The sequence below is a fragment of the Paramormyrops kingsleyae genome, chromosome 16 (genome assembly GCF_048594095.1).
Source record: "Paramormyrops kingsleyae isolate MSU_618 chromosome 16, PKINGS_0.4, whole genome shotgun sequence".
Taxonomy (NCBI): domain Eukaryota; kingdom Metazoa; phylum Chordata; class Actinopteri; order Osteoglossiformes; family Mormyridae; genus Paramormyrops; species Paramormyrops kingsleyae.
In genome coordinates, this window is record NC_132812.1 from 28,022,786 (window position 1) to 28,041,625 (window position 18,840).

Genomic DNA, 18,840 nt, shown 5'->3' on the forward strand with positions numbered 1-18,840 from the left:
CTCTCTCCATCTTCACACATTCATTAATCTTACTTCAGCCCCTCCTTCCATGCCAAGTTCACACCATCCATCTCCGGATTTTAAGGCCAAAACAAAAAGGATCGTAAAAATCAAACCCAACCCACAGCAACTCCTGTGAGGGACAGTGGAGAGGGACATTTAACAGGCCGCAGGGACTCCAGCGACAGAGGGACAGCGGAGAGGGACATTTAACAGGCCGCAGTATCTTGCATTCGTCTCTGCATCAGTTCTGCAGGATGACTCACTGCTATCTCGCACGACCTGTTCAGTGACTGAACGTTGCACGTTGCTGTATCAGCCGGTGTGACCCTCCCCCAAACCCAACTCCCCAGCCTTGCCCAGTCTCAGCCGGTGGGGGCGTCGCCCAAACACCCTTTTTTCCCTGCGTATTCCTCTAAAACCTGGACAGCGAGGCCCTTTTAAAAGGCACTTCTGCTAGTGCAGCTCAGGCTGTGACATCACTGCCAAAGAACACAGGGAGCGGATGAAAAGCAGGAGGGAGAGAGAGGGCAGCTGGATATACTGTAGGGGCTGTGACCCGAGTCTCGGAGTCACTCGGAGTCGTCCTTCCCTGGACTGCGGGGTGAGCGTTAAGAGAGCAGGTATCCAAGGTCCTGGAAATACTTCAAAAGGGCCCTTGGAAATAAAAAATGATTCATTTTATTGGGTGGAGGGGCCTAGAATTTCTTCTTACAACCTTGCAGGTAACACAGCAGACATGAAGAAGGCACCATCCATCACAGCAGAAGGGTCTGGAGTTTACTAGTGAAGCCCCTATCGAGACATCAAGTGTCATTCCTAATAAGGCCCGAGGATGTCCCTACCCTGTTTTGGTGGGGGCGGGGGGGGGGGGGGGGGGGGGGCACTCAGTAGCTAGATCATGTGTCAGCGCTGAGGAACTGCATTTCCCCAGAGGACTGCGGAACTTGTCGATTCCTTCTGACATTACTTCAGTCTCCTTAAGTAATAATCTCCTCTCCAGCTAATCAGCTGCCTTCACAGCTGCTCCGGTGTCAGTTCAGAGCGACGTACTCAGCAGTAATCCCAGTTCACTCCCACAGACCCACACCCCACCTGAACCCCGAGCGAGAGGGGAGGGCTTTCCCAACCTAAAGCCCCATACATCTCAGAGTTACTGTGAGCTGTGAGCTGTCATTCCCATGTCTGTAAGGCAGTGTCTCCCAGTCTGGTCCTCGGAAACCTGCAGACAGTTCACGTTTTTGCTCCATCTCAACTCCCAGTTGGGAGCTAAAACGTCAACTGACTGTGGGTCCCAAAGGACAGGATTGGGGAAACAGTGCAGTAGGGCATTCGGGCAGGCTGACCTCTGCGGTGACTCTGGGCTGCCACAAGGTCGGATGTCGCAGCAAACAGGCCAGGGAGTCAACATCAAGTCCCCGTAGCAGGAGTTTGTCACGTTAGGGCCACTCAGCCAGCCCAAGGCTCCCCGGTCACAGTAACGCCAGCCAAACCTGGCTCAGTGACGCCAGGTTTGAGCCGGGAGCGAGTCCGGCTGCATGAGAATGAAGCCAAGCCCCCCCACCCCCGCTGTCAGCTTCATTACCAATCAGAACAAGGCACGAGCCAAACACACTCTCCTCACCCCCCCGTCAGGCTGCTGCTGTTCTGGCAAACAGAGCCAACACCGGTAAAGGGCAAAACAAGAAGCGGAATGAGATGTGCATGCACCCAGCGCAGCGAGCTCACGACTGGAAGATGCACCAGCCGCTGCGAGCAGAGCCCTGCATCGGGCCTGGATGCAGGCAGGATGTGAAGCCAATACTCAGCATTCATCTCCGTCAGCTTACTAAACAATTCTATGTTTACTGTTTAAAATTAGAGTTAGGGGTCTTTTCCTCAAAGACCAAAGACCACACATCGTATGTCTTGCCCCAATTCCCCACAATATGAAGCCACGCAAAACGAACTGGCACGTCTGCATTCGTTATAAAACACAAACGAAATGTACAAAAAAGCAGAAGTAGCGACAGCGCCACCTCCAGGCCGTGAACTGCGTGAACAATCGAAAGTCCGTCAGCCAGAAAGGCAGGAAGTCGGTCAGAGTTACCCGCCGTGTCTCGTGACCAGGTTAGCGAGGGCAACTCATGCTCATTCGCCGCTAAAAGCTTTGTGTCATTTTTTTCCCCCTCAAAGAAACACTTCAGAAACGCCGCAGAGAACCTGTTTCATTAGCCTGATGTAATGACTTTAAGCATTAACACAGACGGCGTAATAATATTTATAACGGGCAGAGAGAGGCTGATATGGCGTGATATAGCGCCGCATCGCGACATTCCATCTTATTCCCCATCAATTATCCCAGGCTAAGGCACATTCTCCAGTGGGAATTGATCTCCAATATCCCACCATTGTCCTCAGCCACATATTGGAACAGGGGGGGGGGCTTGGAAAAGGGGGAGGATGTGTAGAGAAAGAGAGAGAGACTGTGGGGTTAGCATTAGCATTAGCTAAAAGGTTTTCCCCACTCAGGGTGGAGACTCTCCGAGAGGGCACCCTTACCCCATGCTAGCCAGACACCACAGCCTCGTATTTTTAGCATGGAGCAACAGATGATAAGCAGGTTCAAGGGCAAGGTCTGGGCTGGAATGAGCCCCCCCCCCGCCGAACAAGACGGCAGCCCTGGGAAAATGCAGGGTCGTATCTCAGCATCAGACGTGGAGGTCAAGGCCCGCTGCTCCAGCATGACTGCCGGCGAGGAATGTCTCCGCACGTCTCATTCCCAGGAAAGGGAGCACTGAGATTCACGGGAATCCGGATGATTCAGGCCAGCGTGAGGCATCCCACACAGCCGCGAGGTGACCGGGAAGCCGCGCAGACCTCCAGCATGTTAGCATTGGTAAGCTCACGCTCTGCTTGGCTTACAGCTTCACTCCCCACCTCTGGGTCATCCACCCGGGACCTCTCTCTCAGGGCTGGCTGGTACCTCCACCCTGTTCCACAAAGCACCTCCTGTGACCTCTTGCCACCCCCAACCCCAGCTCCCCCCCGGTGCTGACCAGCTGCTGGCCCAGACGGGGCCCAGGCCCGAGACCATCGACTGCTGACCACCGCCACCTACACAATGGCCATCGGCGCCCCCCACCACCTCAGTGCACAGAAGCCATCGACGAACGTTGCCCAGCATTGACAGCCTGGACAATAGGCAGGGTCAAAGGGTCCTACGGCCCCCACACTCTGCTGAAAGGTGCCTGGTGCTGTTTAAAGCACACTTCTGTCCAGCTGTAAGGGCCTCGAGGAGATCGTGGAGCGGCAGGAGACCAACATCACATGTGCAGTGACAGACTAATGCACGGTGTCCAGGTCATGCACCGCACAGCAGGTCCTGAAGAGGTCGCTCATCGACAGATCTCCACCCACTGGACGGTGTTGCAGTATATATGTTGGAAGAGGAGAATCACACAGGCCTTCAGGTGTGAAAATGAAACAGAGATACGTGTGAGACTGGGATGGTTCCACTGGAATCCAGTACAGTACTTTTAAAAAGGCAGCTGTGGTACAGTGCACAGATTGCAGTGGCCTAGTGTCGCAAGGGTCTTACTGGACTTTCACACACATCACCACGAGGGGAAACGGCATCGGTATCATCCGCAAAACTGGACATCCGGAAAAGCACATCCGACAGTAAGGAAGGTGTCGTTTCCAGGCCCGAGGAGAGTCACCCAGGCGGTACCGTGCTATTCCGACCACGGGGGAGCAAACCGGATGACCGGCGATGGCGGGGGTTATGAAGATGGGGAACGTGACGGCCCACTTCCTGTCACATCACTGGACTGAGAGGAGATCATCTGCAGAATGAATGACCAAGCAGGCTGCCCTAGGGGACACCAGACGTCCGATGGCCGGATGAAGACCAGCGGATGAATGTCGCTTTTCCGTTGCCGTTTGATCGTAAAGCTCCCAAAAACAACAGCTCCGGGCACCGGTGACCCCACGGGCTACCAGCACGTGTTTCGGGGTGAGGGGGGGTTACATCTGTTACATTGAGCACATGATCAACAAGAAAGACACACACAGACACAGAGCCAGGCACTATTGAGGAGTAGCAGAAATTTAGGGGCCGGCAGGGCAGCTGCAGGACCATGCAGGCCTCAGACGCGGCTCCAAGCGCAGAGCTGCAGGCGCCCCACTGGTTTGTGGACAAAGCCGGCGCACCAGCGGCCCGTCAGAGGCAGAGGCTGCTATTCAGCACCGCGCGGAAGGCAGAAAATCACCGGCCCTCACCACGGGGCCCCGGTGGCCTGCGGGGCCCGGGGCCGGTTAAGGGGATCCCACGCAGGTGATCTTTTGTCCGTCGGAAAGCGTGCGCCCCAGGCTGAGAGACGTCCTCTGCGGCAGGTTCAGGAGGACCAATGACCCCCCCCCCCCCCACCGTGTCCGAATGGCCTAAAAGCTTCGTGGACGTTAACGAGGCCGCTGGGACCAGCAGACAGTGAAGGCGATCCGGGAAGGAGGCAGACTCCCCTATTTATCTTTCAAAACAGCTCACGCATAATAACCTTCCTATTTAATATGTAATCATTAAAGGTCTTGCCAAAGCCATTTGTCACTGTACAGAGTCTTTGGCGCATTTAAAGGGATGATTTTAAAGGGGCGGCCTTTTCATCTGCAGGCTGGGAATTCAGGGATTTGGTTTGTGTTAAGAGTTTAATATCGGAGAAAAAGGGTGGAGGGGGACCCTCCATTCTGATCAGCAAAGTAGGATGGAGAAGGTGCGGGGCCCCGTCAGGGGGGCTCCCAGCCCATCAGGGGACACGGCACCAATGTGCCGCACATGGGGGGGAAACTGGTCCAGGTATCATGGGAAAGTCCGGTGCGCGGGTGAGGACTCCGGATGTGTCCTGACATCCCAGCGTCTGCCACCAGCCGGGCTGCCTAGAGGAGCAGGTTTGGGTTTGAGTCACGCCCAACTCCCCGTAACCACAGCAACCAGCTGTAAACACAGGAGCCCGACAGGAAGTGACCCTCGTACAGGCAACGATCACCATGTGTGACAAATCAGCAGTGCCGTCACTGAAGGTGCAGAGCAGCCGGCTGGATTGGTCTCTGCAGACCAACTCAACACGTTCTCCCAGTCTGCCCAGACAAACACAGACTAGGGCTGCATGATAAAATATGAATCATGATTTTTTTTTTTCCCCCACTCAGAATTTGCAATTGTATCACGATTCTTGATATCTTTCATAACTTACTACCACTAATAGCATTACATATAGTCTTTATGAAGGCGAAACAAACAATCAGTCTCACTTCAGTAATGAAATTCAGTCAGTCACCCTAACAGAACAGAAAAGGCACACTGCTGGTTGTTAACCAACTTATTTCCAACTGCAAAAATGCTAAACAAACATAAATCTCATCTGCGCTTTATTAGAACGCCCACTTTTCTGCCCCTCTTCCTGTCACATGGTCTAACGCAGTCCTGTCATCTGTTGACACAGAGCTTAAGTCAGGAAAAGGGAGTGTTTGCTTTGATGCAATGGATCTCCCCGCTAATGCAAACACTGCAGAATTGGTGTTCGGTAAGAATGAGATGTGATTTAAAAATGATTATTCCTGCAGCCTTAATACAGACAGCCCCCCAGTTCAGTTCTGGCTTTTCTCCCTCCAGTCCCCCAGAATGACTGTATGATCGTTCCCACTCCCCCCGTCACCGTCCCCTGACAGATGTACAGGCACTGTCTCCTTAGTCAGTCCCTAATCTGCACATCCAATCCTGTTACCCCCCCCCCCCCACACCCCCACCAGGCTTTGCTATTCACTTTAACATTTCAACCACGCTTCCAACCAATCACCACCCCCTGCGTAAATACCCGGCGGAGAACAGAGTCAGGATCAACCATCATCTCGCGCACCGTAACGGCGCCCCACAGAGGACAGGGCAGGCATGGGCTGGGTGATGTTATATCCTGCATGCAGCTGCTGGCTAATAGTCCACTAGATGCACCTGTAGGTGTATCAGGCCACGTCTGCATCGCAGACAGAATGCCACTTGCAGCCGCAGCCGACAAACCAGAAATTCTGAAGAGGCCTCTCATTAGCGATTAGCATACTGCTGGTGAGCGTGACTCTGGACTGTCAGACACGCCTGTGTGAGTGTGACTGCACAGCCAAGACCCCAAGGCTCCCGTCTGTTATACAACATAACGTGGCCCCGACTATCGTAGCCGCAGCGTCACTGCAAGCCTGGGGGGGTCTGTGCGCTCATGAATACACGTGACCGTCGTCGCTGCCGGTGACCCAGAAACTCGTGACTCTGAGCAGACCGGACTGGGCTCGTCCACATCTGTTTCTCAGTCTCCCTGAGGCTGAAACAAGCACCTGAAACGCGGACTTTATGTTTGACAGCAAATCAAACAACACCAAAGATCATGGCGGACGTTTCCCTGCTGCAAAAAACATATGATCGAGGGGAGAGGGACGACAAGGCATAGAGAAGCCCCGTTTCCCCCAAAATCAGGGAGGCTCAAATGGTTTGTTTATTATCTGGGGGGGGGGGGGGGTGCATCCTGAAAGCATTTGGGAATCTCAATTTTTTCCCCCTCATGTTTCTTTGAGTAGCCTGTAGCGGATGTTGGGGGCCTGGGTGCAATGGGCAGCATTACAAACACCCCAGCTGTAGGCTCTCCAACCCCCCCCCACCCCACCACCACCACCACGTTAAACTACTCCAGAAGGAATCAGGAGACATTCAGGGCTGTGGATGAAATGCTGTAACGACATTTTTAAATAGACCGGTCGCAAGGGGGCCATGTTTATATAAGGTACAGCTGGTATTACAGTCGGTAGTATTAAATCTAATTTTTAATTTTTTAAACATTTTTTAAAGAATGAGTGGCCGGAATTTTTTCAGAGGAAAGACAAAACAAAACACAGTCTGAATGCTGCTGGTGTCCTCTGTGTGCAAGCGGCATCACAATGAAAAACGCCAGTTTAAGCTTCTTCTGCTTCCCAGTTCAATCCGAGCTTAGAAAGCAGAGGCTCGTAAACGCGGCGCGACAATTTTACAGTCGCTGCGGAGGAACATATAAACTGCTTAGCCTCAGAAACGGGACAAACTTTTGTGTGTCTCTCAGAATTCTGTACGACTGACTAAATTTCAGTTTAGACTGTACGTTTCAGGGCAAAGCCTTCTATTCTGGTTAATTTTGTTAGTATTAGTGAATCAAATTTAATCGTGTCAAATTTAAACATCTGAACTCCAAGGTTAACTGTAGATTAGGAAGGGAAATGGCAAACCATGTACGCCTTACTATGCATTTGTGTGGCAGCCAACTCGTCTTCATCGATCTGTATACAAACCCCCCGCGCCGACCCCCCCCTGGCAGCCCGTCGCAACCTGACACTGAGTATCAATCACAAGAAATATTTTGCTTCACAAATCATTGACTTGTGGTTTCTCCGACTGTTAGGAAGCTAGAACTCTGTTACGGGGCCTGAGTCACCTTTGTACGTGTGTGTATATAATGGATATAATTTGGAGCCCTTTTCGAACTTGCTGGATGTTTTTTAAGATTCAAAGTTTTGTCATTTTACAAAGCACAAAATAACATTCTTAATTGAGTGCCTTCACTGCCACAGTTTATAGACAACAGGATGGTGCATTGTTACAATAGAATGAATTATAAGTACAAAACACCAACTACAAGCAACATATAATACAACATTTAACACAAGATGGTAAATGTGGCAAAGCAAAATATCACAGTGCAACAACAGTATCACAGAATTAGCAATTACAAAAAATATAAAAGAATAATAATTATTTGTGTTAATATATTATTTTAAGAATAATAAAAGTATTAAATGGTGCTGTGATCATCTTCCCTCAAGGACAATAAGCACCACTGACATTTATCTTTGGTAGCTTTTGAAGACAACTAGTGTAAAACATTTCAGACCACAGCTTCTGCTGCGGCCCATTTACTTCGGAGGCTGGAACTCGGAGCTGGGAATGACGTCACACACGAGCTAACAGCGTTCCAGTACAGCAGGTCGGAAAGTCATTAGCAATACCAGGGACCTATTTCAAAATGCAGGATTTCTCGCTTAGCCGGATAACTTGTCAGATTTTGTTTATTCTAGATTAAATGATCTTTATCTCCGTTCACTTGTATTTACCCCAGACTAACTTAAATCCGAAGTTATCCGGCTAAACAAGAAATCCTGTTTTCTGAAACAGGCCCCAGTTCTAGACAGGTTCATTGTTAGCTAATATCAGTGGATAACAATACATTATGTGGTATTTTGTGCATAAAAACTCCATAGCAACACGTCCACATATAGCGGTTGGACAGTACTGTGTGTACGACCATTTTACTGAGCCACAACTAAGACGGAAGTGCTAATGAACAGTATTTAACTGCAGCTTCCACTTCTGTTGGTAGACGGTGCAAGCATCTTGAATTCTGAAGCTGGGGTTGTGTAGATTCCTCCGACTTTCCGAGTCAGTGCTCCGACTTCAGGGGCCGTTCCCGTACAAATTTCCAAAGAGGAACTCGGAATTTCCGAGTTACAAGTTCAAATGGAACGCAGAATTGATACAAACAAGAAAGACCAGAAGTGAAGGAGCCATATTTCGCCAAACCCAGAAACATTTGTGAAAGTAGAATATCCCTTTGTTACCCTGCAATAGGAGTACTTTGTATACACAGGAGGAAAATGTGCCATGCTTGTTTACACACCTACATTTCACACACGGGAGACCGAGGGCCAATGAGCAGCAGAGTTAGTCATATCACATTCAGGTTCCTCCTAATGACCCCCCACCCGCAACACTGACGCAAACGTAACGTTGGATATTAAGGAGCGGCGCTAGAACTTTCCAAGTTTATATCCCTGAAGCAAAACTGCTGTTATGAATGATTTCAAGGCAGAGAAGTGAACCGACAGAAGTTTGCACAAGTTATTGTAGTCTCAAAACACCACCATGCAAAAGACATCATATCCCATGATGCACTGCCTGCGACTCTCCCCACACTGGGACTTTGACACACCTTGAGCTGTCACAGGAGGGGTGTGAGGATGGTGTGGCACGGCCCCCAGGAGACTGAGGCTCCACCCACCCCACCCCACCCCCCCCCCCCCGCCGGGCATGGGAGAGCCGGTGCTGTCATTGGTCTGGTCAGACTGAGGTATGGCCACCCCACCAGCAACGGGGGGGTCCAGATGCAGCACTAACTCATCCGGAGCCGCGCTGGGCATCTCACGCCTGACGCCAAGACATCTCCGCTTCATTACCACTCAAATTCAGCATGGTGAGCTTTCGGGGTGCGAGTCATACCACAGCGTGTTTCATTGGTCCTCCAGCACAGACAGATTGTACGGCGGAGCCAATAAAAACACAGGGGGGCATAGAGGCCAATAACAGCACAGGGGAGGGGAAAGAAAATACACGCGCTGAATGCTTCCCGAACTCGGGGCACAGACGCCCGTGTGACAGGAGCTCAGTGCCAGACCATGTTTATTCAGCACCGCCAACAACAGGATGGGGGCGCTGAACCCCTGCTCTCGAGCACTTGAACCCGAACCACCCCGCAGAAGGTTTTCCACACTCCGATTTTCAGCGCTCACACCCCCCCGCGGGAGCACGCATCTGAACAAACAGGAATGCCGCCGGGGGGGGGGGGTGTCAGATTGGGGGTGTGAGACTCCTCATATGCAGATAAAGAATCACAGGAGTGACTATGCGCCGTTGGGAGATGATGGATTTGACAGGCCTCTCCGCCACGCTTCCGGCGAGGCTGCCTGGGAAGAGCGGCTCTCATTCTCACGCCGACGTCACGCCCTGAACAAGCATCTGCCTGTTCTGGAGAGAGTCACCCGAACCACAGAACAGGGAACGGCCGCAACGCGGCAGGGGCTTCCACAGCGGCACTTCCCGTGGGAACAGTCTCGGTCACTGCATCTGAGACCACATCCCTGTGACCGAGTCCTTGTTACAACTTCTCCACGACCGTGTCCCTGTAACCGTGTCTCTGTGACAGTGTCTCTGTAACCAAATCCCTGTAACCGCGTTTCTGTGATCACGTCCCTGTAACCGTGTCTCTGTGATAGCGTCCCTGTAACCACGACCCTGTAACCGCATTTCTTTGACTACGTCCTTGTCACAGCGTCTCCATGACCGCGTCCCTGTAACCGTGTCCTGTCTGACGGTGCAAGTCTAAATGTCTTCTGATGAATTCCCAGCCGCTGCACACCCAGCCAGTCCAAAACAAGGCCAAACAATTCCAAAAATGCTGATTTATGTTTTTCAGAAAACGCCAGCGGCCCCGGGCCTCCCCAGCCCTGTGTGAGCAAAGCTGAGAAAAACAGCGTCCTTCCCCGGGCGGATCACATCCTGCACGCCACGGCCGGCCCGGGGCACAGGCGCTGGCCCTAAAACCCTCCCAGGGCGCCTGGCAGAGGCACGACGTCCCACAGCGCACCCAAGGACACATACAGGCCGGCGGATTGCGGATACAGGAGGCGCAGGGAGGGGCATGCCGACGGCACTCGTACCATAAAAACATCATCGTGGATTAACTCCAACACGAATCAGGTGCGAAACCTCAGGCAACACAGTAAGCAATGGAGAACTGCAGTGTTTCTCAATCCAGTCCTGGGGGACCCCCAGACAGCTAATCAAGCACATCGTATACCTGGTACACGTGTGCTGAAAGCTGGGAGGGAACAAAAATGTGCAGGACACAGGGCGCCGGGCACAGGGCGTCGGGCACAGGGCGCCGGGCACAGGGCGCCGGGCACAGGGCACAGGGCAGAGCTGTGTTTACGCCCGTAACGCACATTAGCCTATAGGTGCCTGACCAACTCTAATCTTGTCATAAAATCCCGAATATCCACTCCTCCTCTAATTACTTCAGGGTAATGCGGAGCCAGGAGCCTGGAATCTGTCCCAGAAAGCACAGGGCACAAGGTTGGAGTTCACCCAGGATGGGATGTCAGTGCACTGCACTGCGCGTTCATACATCATGAGCTTTCTCAAAAACACCAATTCAGCAAACTGGGAAGAAATCAGAGCACAGTACAGAGAACGGGGAGAACGCACAAACGGACACGAAGCCCCAGTCACGCACTACCCACCGAGCCGTCCGCAACGGCGAGCGCCAGGCTGCTGAAGGAGGCCCAGTCCACAAGGATGCACACCACCCCCAAAATTAACCGCAGAGTACACGGCGAGCGAGGTCAAAGCGAGGGGGGAGGGGGGAGCCCTGATGTCACATAGCTGGCAGGCCGCTCACATCATCACGTCAAAGACCCTCCCCCTTCGCAGCATCAATGGACCTAGTATTCGATTCTCTGTCACATAAAGGAGCATCGCTGATACTCAAGTTACACGGCTCTCAAAATACCCTGCAAGTGATTATTAAACCCAATCACATCAACATACTCTGGGAGCTCTAATCATACAAATATCCCTCATCGTATTTAAAATGGACCCTCCACAAAAATGTGATGCTTTCAATCTGACTCGTTTAATTTGCCAGGACTAGAGGCTGGTATACTCCTACAACCCCAGTGCGACGTTCACCCAGTGTGAATGTAATCTAAGCATCAGGAGGGAGAGAGAGATCAGGTTATGTTTCAACCCAAATGAAAGTCATAAGAATGCCTAGTGGGTTCTGGAACCGGTATGAACAAACCTAAGTGTGACAGCTTAACGCTCCGTAAAATTAAAAAACAAATAAGCAAGTATCTATGCCAGAATAATAAGGGGCTTTTGTCAGGGCACAGTGCGTGTTATTATTTTTCTGCATACAAAAGAAAATGATAAACACTGCTCTGATGAAGATGATGATCAATTTGTCGTCTAAATTAAAGGCAGAGGGAGCCTGAAGCAGCGGATCGATACGGCATAATGTGACGTAGCCAGCGAGATGGAGAAATGACTGGATGCCGCCTGTTTCTGTCCTTCGGCTAGCAGTGGGAGCCCCCGTGTGACATGGCTATGGCTGCTGGGCCCGAGCGTCCTGGAAACGGGGACCGCCACCTCGAACCGGTACCAGGCAGTTCATACTGGATCCTCACTGGCTCTTACGAAGGTGTCTCCATGTAGACATGCATTGGACGGTGAATGTCCAGCACGTGGGACGGCCTTTTCTTTGCAGAGCCTTTTTCTGCTGTCCTGGTGGCTTCTGCAGATTTATCTCCCCATTATGAATCCAAAGTAAGCCCCCCCCCCCCACCTCATACTGTAAAGAGGTTTAGCAGAGAACCCATGAATACAATGGGATAAATGCCAGTCAAGCTTCCCGGGGTCACATGACTAATCAGAGCCTATGAGAGAGAAGGAGCCTATCCTAGGGGCTGAGCGTGTTTCACGCCGACTGGGGGGGGATCAGAAGGGGGCTGACACAGGCCCTGAAGGGAGGAGCGGCGGTGTATTGGGGGGGGGGGGGGGGATCGGATTCCATCCCACGGGGCCTCTATTACCCGTGTGCTTCGCGGTGCTGCCCCCTCTAGGTGAAAATCTCACAGCGATGTCATGGTGTCTTCATTACTTTATTAGAGCAGCTGAAGCTGTAGACGGATGGGATAAGCTGGGTGCACCACGTGGGGAACACTTCACCCCAAGAACGAGCAACTTGGGCCGAAAACAAACATCAGAGCCGCGTTTAAAGATAGACATGAAGATTCCTCTTCTCTGCTGATGTTTATTGGGGGGAAATGCGGTATTTTTGCCCAGAACGGAAATCATATTAGAAATCAGTGGAAAGCGCACAGGACGGCGATGTTACGTCAGGGTGCCACGCACTCCCAACAGCCCCAGTTGCGTCTCCGTGGGCGACCACGATTCCGCGCGGGCGAGCGCCAAAACCACAGGTTTGTTTCTCATCTCTTCCATGTTGGAAGTCGGAGGTTAATTCCTTTCAGTTCAGAGCGTCGCACGAGTGCCAGTGACTAACCAAGGGTCAAAAGACTTGTTGTTGTACTGGGCTATTAAATAGTGATTAGTTAGGGCAAAGTTTAAAAAATAAATGTAACCTGGATGAGACATCAAAAAGACCTTGTGAAAACTAGATAAGCCGGACAGGTCAGTCGTGATTCACGCCTCGCATCCACATGGCTTATAGTGCTATATACACAATAACTACTTGTAAACATGATTCAGTATACAAGGAAGGCATTAATATAGGGTTTAGAATTATACCCTGGGGTGGTGCAGCGGTTAGTACGGTCGCCTCACACCTCTCGGACCTGGGTTCGAGTCTCCTCCAGGGCTCCATGTGTGTGGAGTTTGCACATTTCCCTGTCCGGTGTCTCCCCGCAGTGCTAAAACACTCCCCAGAGGCTACAGAAGCCCCACAACCCTTCGGAGAACCGTTACAGAAGATGGATGGATGGACGGGTTATACTCTGACCCAATAGGCTAACATCTGACCATCACCTTACCAATAATCAGCAGTAATGGGGGGGAAAAAAAATCAAAGAAGAAACAGCATATTTAAGCCCTATATGCCTTATACAAATATCCTAATAAAACCAACATCCACATGGCTTATAGTGAATGACGCAGTTGCACATCTAGTTTAAATATCTTTTAATCCTAATTTTAATCTTTTTTTTTACCTCCTCCAGAAGTGAACACAGCTCAGAGTGCACGTGCAGGGATCAGATGAGCGACCGGCAGGATGGAAACTGCCCCCTGAATCAACACTGAACGGTAATTATGGACGCAAACCCAGCCTTGTAGGCAAACAGCAGTGATAAGCCCGGCAGGGTACACATCCACTCTCCTACCGCCAGGCAGCTGTCCAGGGAGAGCCTCTTCAGCAGCTCCGGCTTCTCCAGGTGCCGGCTCGGGGTCATGTCTGGGGGCGGTCGGCCTCTCCGCGGACCTCTGGTGCTTCCAGCAACTACTGAACCAAACAGGGGAGGTGAGAGATCACAGTATCAGTCCTGCTGGGTATAGGCCCTGCCTGCACGTGAGGATGAGGTGAGTCAGCGGGCAGTAAAGCCTCCCAGAGGCCGTGAGCCTGCACCTCACCCGTCCTCCTCCTCACTCCCTATGACCTTTGAGTTTGGAGCTGGAGTCTGACCCGTCTTCTCCACCTGCCCGAGGGCCGTGAAGATCCCGGATCGGAGGATCTTAAAGGAAGCTGACGCGATGTTTTCAATCATCTCACTCTGTCTCCCTCTAAACTCTCACCCCAGTAACCTCACTCTGTGTTTTTCTGATCTCTGCCCAAGTGGTCAGGAAGCCACAGAGAGCCAGCCAATAGGAATCCCACAGGAAGAAGCACGCTATTCGCCTCCTGTGCTCCTCCTTTACGAGCCACGGCTACCACGCTGCCCATTCGCCTCCCTGAAAGGAAGAGGGCAGAGGTCAGAGGGCAGAGGTCAGGCGAAAGTTAGGCGTGCCCCAGGGTATTCCAGTATACGAGGGCCAGACGTGTGTGCGGGGTCGTCAGAGGCGGCCGGAAAGCCTACATCTGTTTCTCCTCCGCTGTGACCCGAGGAGCTCAAGCATGAACGAGGAGACACATGCCTTCCTCAGCGCTTCAAAGCCACCCGCCTGACGTCTGATAATCCTGCATTGTTTGCCTTCTCACTAATCGCCATATGAACACCTTCTGTTTCAAATCACTGTAAAAGTCTTTCCTCTTGAATTCATCCTGCTTCACAGAGGAAGTCGGGCATCTAAATGTCAGGGTAACCCCACACAACCCTCCCTCCCTCGACATACACACACTCCAGCCAAACCCAAAGGCTTTAGAAAACTGCCCAGTTCAACCCTCTGTTGAGCCCAGCACTCTGGCAACACAATGCCAACAAAGTGCCCATCGCTGTTGAGCATCTGTGGGGGCACCAAGCGTGGCCCTGCTTTATTATGAGCTCTTGGGAGGCCCCCGATCGTAACGCCCCTGTCATAACAGGTTTATGCAGATTATGCGGGCGGCTCCTGTATGCCTGCTGACTCTGACGCGGCCCCCCCGGCACCGCCATCTGGACCGGCCTCACGCTGAGCCGCGGTGCAACGGCGCGCATCATCACGCCTGCAGCGTGGTCGCAGGAGAATCTGCGGACCTTCCCGTGACTCCCCATGTGTGCGTGGAAGCACACGACCAGATCAGAACGGGTTCAAATCCCAGCCAAGGCTCAGGAACTGTACACTATTCACCCACCAAAGGAGCAGATGGAACAGAAACGGGATTTTAATGAGAAATTGGGTGAAAACGTGGTATCAGCATCAAACCTGACATGCTAGCCTTATATATCACCCCGTCCTTCACCCTGACCTGCCAGTGCCCCCTGCTGGCCCCCATCAGACACACACCCACAGGCCACCTCCAATAAGGGGTACCAGGCAGGGTCAAGAGAGACAGGGGGCAGGAAAATGGCCACCTCCCGGCTCCTGCGGCTACAGGATAATAACCGTGTGTGACAGGCTCTCAGCACCCGTGCAGAGAATTAGCATGCGACCACGAGACGCACATTGCATGTCTGCGTGCGTCCGAGCAGCACTAATCACAGGCCTGACATTTGCCGGTGATGTCATTTCCCCCCAAAGGAATTTCGAGAGGCAGAAGGCCCGTTGCGCAAGGCGGTGAGCGCGTGTCTCGGAGGCACGGCTCGGCCCGGCGCTGCGGTCAGGACACCGCCGCAACTGCTCCTTCCCATAGATCAGTTACAACCGGCACGGCTGCTTTCCCAGCAGATGCCTTCCCGATCAGTCGCACCCACCCCGAGCGTGAGAGATCACCGTCTCCCTGGAGTAATGTCCACAGGACTCTAACCCAGAGTTACTCAACACCTCATAACACCCTCCCTCGATGGTGTTTAGACTCAATTTCACTTTCTTTTTTATCTCCTCTAAAGCCACTAAAACAGCAGCAAACTGATGCTTAAAAAATCCAGACTTTTACGCAATAGATTTGAGCACCCGAAATATACTGGAACATTCCACCATGCATAATGCCTGCCTATGTACGGACCCCTAATAAACACGCCATTGCACCATACGGCCACTGACCTAGCAAACTAAGGATTATACCTGCATTTTAAAACTAAAATAGAAGACTTTGCTGCATGCTGGAATAACATGGAACCTTTTTACCTTAGTCTTCATCTCAGTTTTGCTGAATATACTTACATTTATTCATTTAGCAGATGCTTTTACCCAAAGCGATGAAAGATTGAGAAAGCAGGGTCAGTCAGTCCCTGGGGCAATTGGGGTTAAGGGCCTTGCACAAAAGCCCAACTGTGAAATCACTCTGTCGACATTGGGATTTGAACCGGCGACCTTCTGATCCAGAGCACAGCATCCTAACACGTGTGTGTGAGATTATCACACAGGCCGTGACCTCGACTATTGCCACTGAGGAATGTCCATTACATTACTGCAAACTGGGCCCCCACTATTGGAGGGAACTGTGAGGCACAGTCTATGTACAGTCTATGTGCTATTATCGCTCCAGGAGAGACACAGACAGCACACAGCTCTGGTTAAGCAAACCTACCTGCATGTCGATTAGCCAAACAAAAGGCGGACGGAGCCCTCAGAGGTACAGAGGACATCACTCGCGATTCCGTCTTTGATTGACACGCTACCTCGCCAGCATCATGAGAGCCACAGTGCTCTTTGGTCCAATGCAGCTTCTGTCTGCATGAGAGAAGATGAATGAGGCCACTCTTGGCCCATGCTTAATGAATCAGCAGGGGGGGGGGGGGGGGGGTACAGGGCAATGTGATTCGAGGCCCATTCAGAAGCGGGTGTTCAGAATATCTGAGGGCAATGTGAAGCTCAACATACAGTATGGTGAGGAGCCCACAGAGGGCGCCAGCGAGAGGGGGAATTCTCAGATTCTCAGCTACATAGCAAGAGTATGAACCAGGGCAGAAGTGGAGGATGATCCTGGAAACCCACTGGGGGGGGGGGGGGGGGGGTGCGCTCATACGGCATGTATTGTAACACAATACCAGGCCCAAATTCAGCAGCAGCAAACGCAGGCCCACTTTCTCAAAGGTTTACGTGACCCTGAGTGCTGAAGCTACACTCCCATCTGTCACCTACACAAGTCCCCAAAGACTCAAGACGAGGGGACAGAACCGGGCAGGCCCCCGCCAGACCCCCGGGGGACCCGCAGCGGCTTGCTGGCACTCGAGCAGGAGACCAGGTGCAGGAAAACGGCGGCGTTTCTACTGAGAGAGGGTTGTAATAACACACGGCTTCCCTGATGAGCCGAAAGCCTCTCAGTGAGGGGAGACACCCATGTGAAAACAGAGACCCATGCCAAGTCACACTCAGATTCCTGCCTTTATATCTGGGTCCAGAGAGGAAAGTCCTTATTTTGGCAAATGCTTTGTTTCCACATTATCATTCCTTTCAGGGTGAATCTGGCATAAAACTGCTCATTTGTATCACTCATGCGGACTAAGAAGCCTCACTTTCTGTATGCACCCCACCCTCCTCTAATGAAATATCAACCAATAACTTTTAAGTAGCCCTCTGCCAGAGCACAATGTCTCGGCGGGGAGTCGATAACCCATCGCCTTTATTACGGAGAAGGACACCCTCATCTCCCAGCCTGGAAAGGCGGACAGGCACCTCCCCGTAACTCCGACAGCATCAGACGAAAGCAGCCAGCAGAAGCGCCTCCGAAAGGTCAGCTTTTGAAGGCATACCGGGGAACAAAAAATGACCAGGAAATGAGCAAAAGGCCTTCGGGCCTTTGAAGCTGGCTGTGTACAAACAGAGGCACGGCCCGTCGGGTGTGGAGGAACAAACAAGGGCCTCTTTGGAGGGGGGGCTCGCTCACGCCAGACAGCCGCGATGGGATGGGAGAGCCCAGTTAAAGATCCCCCGCCTTTTAAAATATCTTATTCCCACGACATCACAGAGTGTCACCAACTTTGGTCAGTTGTCCGGCGTGAGGTTTTCAATTCTAGAAAAGTCTGCACACACATGCACACGCATTTACATGTAGGCAACTGTTTTATTACCTTGTAAATAGTCCGCAGGGTTTGCAAAACTACCCCAACGCTTTTGATGCAGTTAATTTTAGGCTCATAATGGAATAATATAGATTCGCCGTAAGATTTCTTGCGTGACAGTCTGAATGCGTGAGTGTCAGGCCAGATGCGTGAGAGCCGGCAGCCCCGATCACGGGAGACGGAGGCAGCGCCTGGAATAAGCGGCGCTTTCAGACGGACCCCCGCCGATCGCGGTACCGTGACAGACACGCTTCCATTACATCTGAATGCCGCGATTGTTCGCACTGTCACCAAAGCTTCAAATCAGCACCAGACTAATCAAAAGCTTCACATGCAACTGCATAGTCAGCCCTTAAAACGCCTCTTCATGTACTCATTACATTTCAAGAGAGAAGTAAATATGACTTGTTGCACTTTTCTTTGTTTTCTGGATGCTTAAATTACGCTCGTCACTTTCTCCCCCCCCAACTATTTTCTTAATATTAAGTGACAAACAAACAGCGAGACAGACAAATGAACAGCAGCCGAGACGCTAGGAAACTCCCACGGTTTAACCCTGAAGTCATGCAGAAGTCCGCACCCCGGATATACAGCCGACTCATCCTGGTGCCCAAAAACCCGAGGGAAGAGAGGCTCCCGACCGCTGTGTCCGCGGCAGGTACCGGACCTGGAGGCAGCCGGGCAGCCCCGATACCGTCCGATAGGAAAGGCTCGTTTCCTGCAGCGATCCCACCCCAAACACGGCAGCCTGAGAAACCACGCCGCATCCTGACCCGCACGCAGCGGGCTTCCTGCCCCGGGAGCCGCAGAGCCCAGCCGGTCCTGCTCAGCACAATGGCCCGGTCGAAGAAAGCCGGAGACAGGCGG

At 52.1% G+C, this 18,840-nt stretch overlaps 1 protein-coding gene across 7 annotated transcripts in view; it reads right to left on the reverse strand.

Moving 5' to 3' along the window:
* LOC111857178 (nck-associated protein 5) overlaps positions 1–18,840 on the reverse strand; it is a 119,271-nt gene that overhangs the window by 99,544 nt on the left and 887 nt on the right. For 2 of the 7 annotated variants that reach the window (XM_072700964.1, XM_072700965.1), the window contains exons 1-2: positions 16,500–16,572; positions 13,780–13,898 (exon numbers count right to left, since the gene is read on the reverse strand). The exons of 1 other annotated variant lie outside the window; for it this stretch is intronic. In XM_072700964.1, the coding sequence (XP_072557065.1) occupies positions 13,780–13,898; positions 16,500–16,557 (177 nt within the window). In that variant the 5' untranslated portion in view covers positions 16,558–16,572. Of the gene's footprint in view, positions 1–13,779; positions 13,899–16,499; positions 16,573–18,840 lie in introns of those variants that run through there. 4 more of the 7 variants (XM_023837743.2, XM_023837741.2, XM_023837740.2 and 1 more) reach the window with 3 other exon arrangements.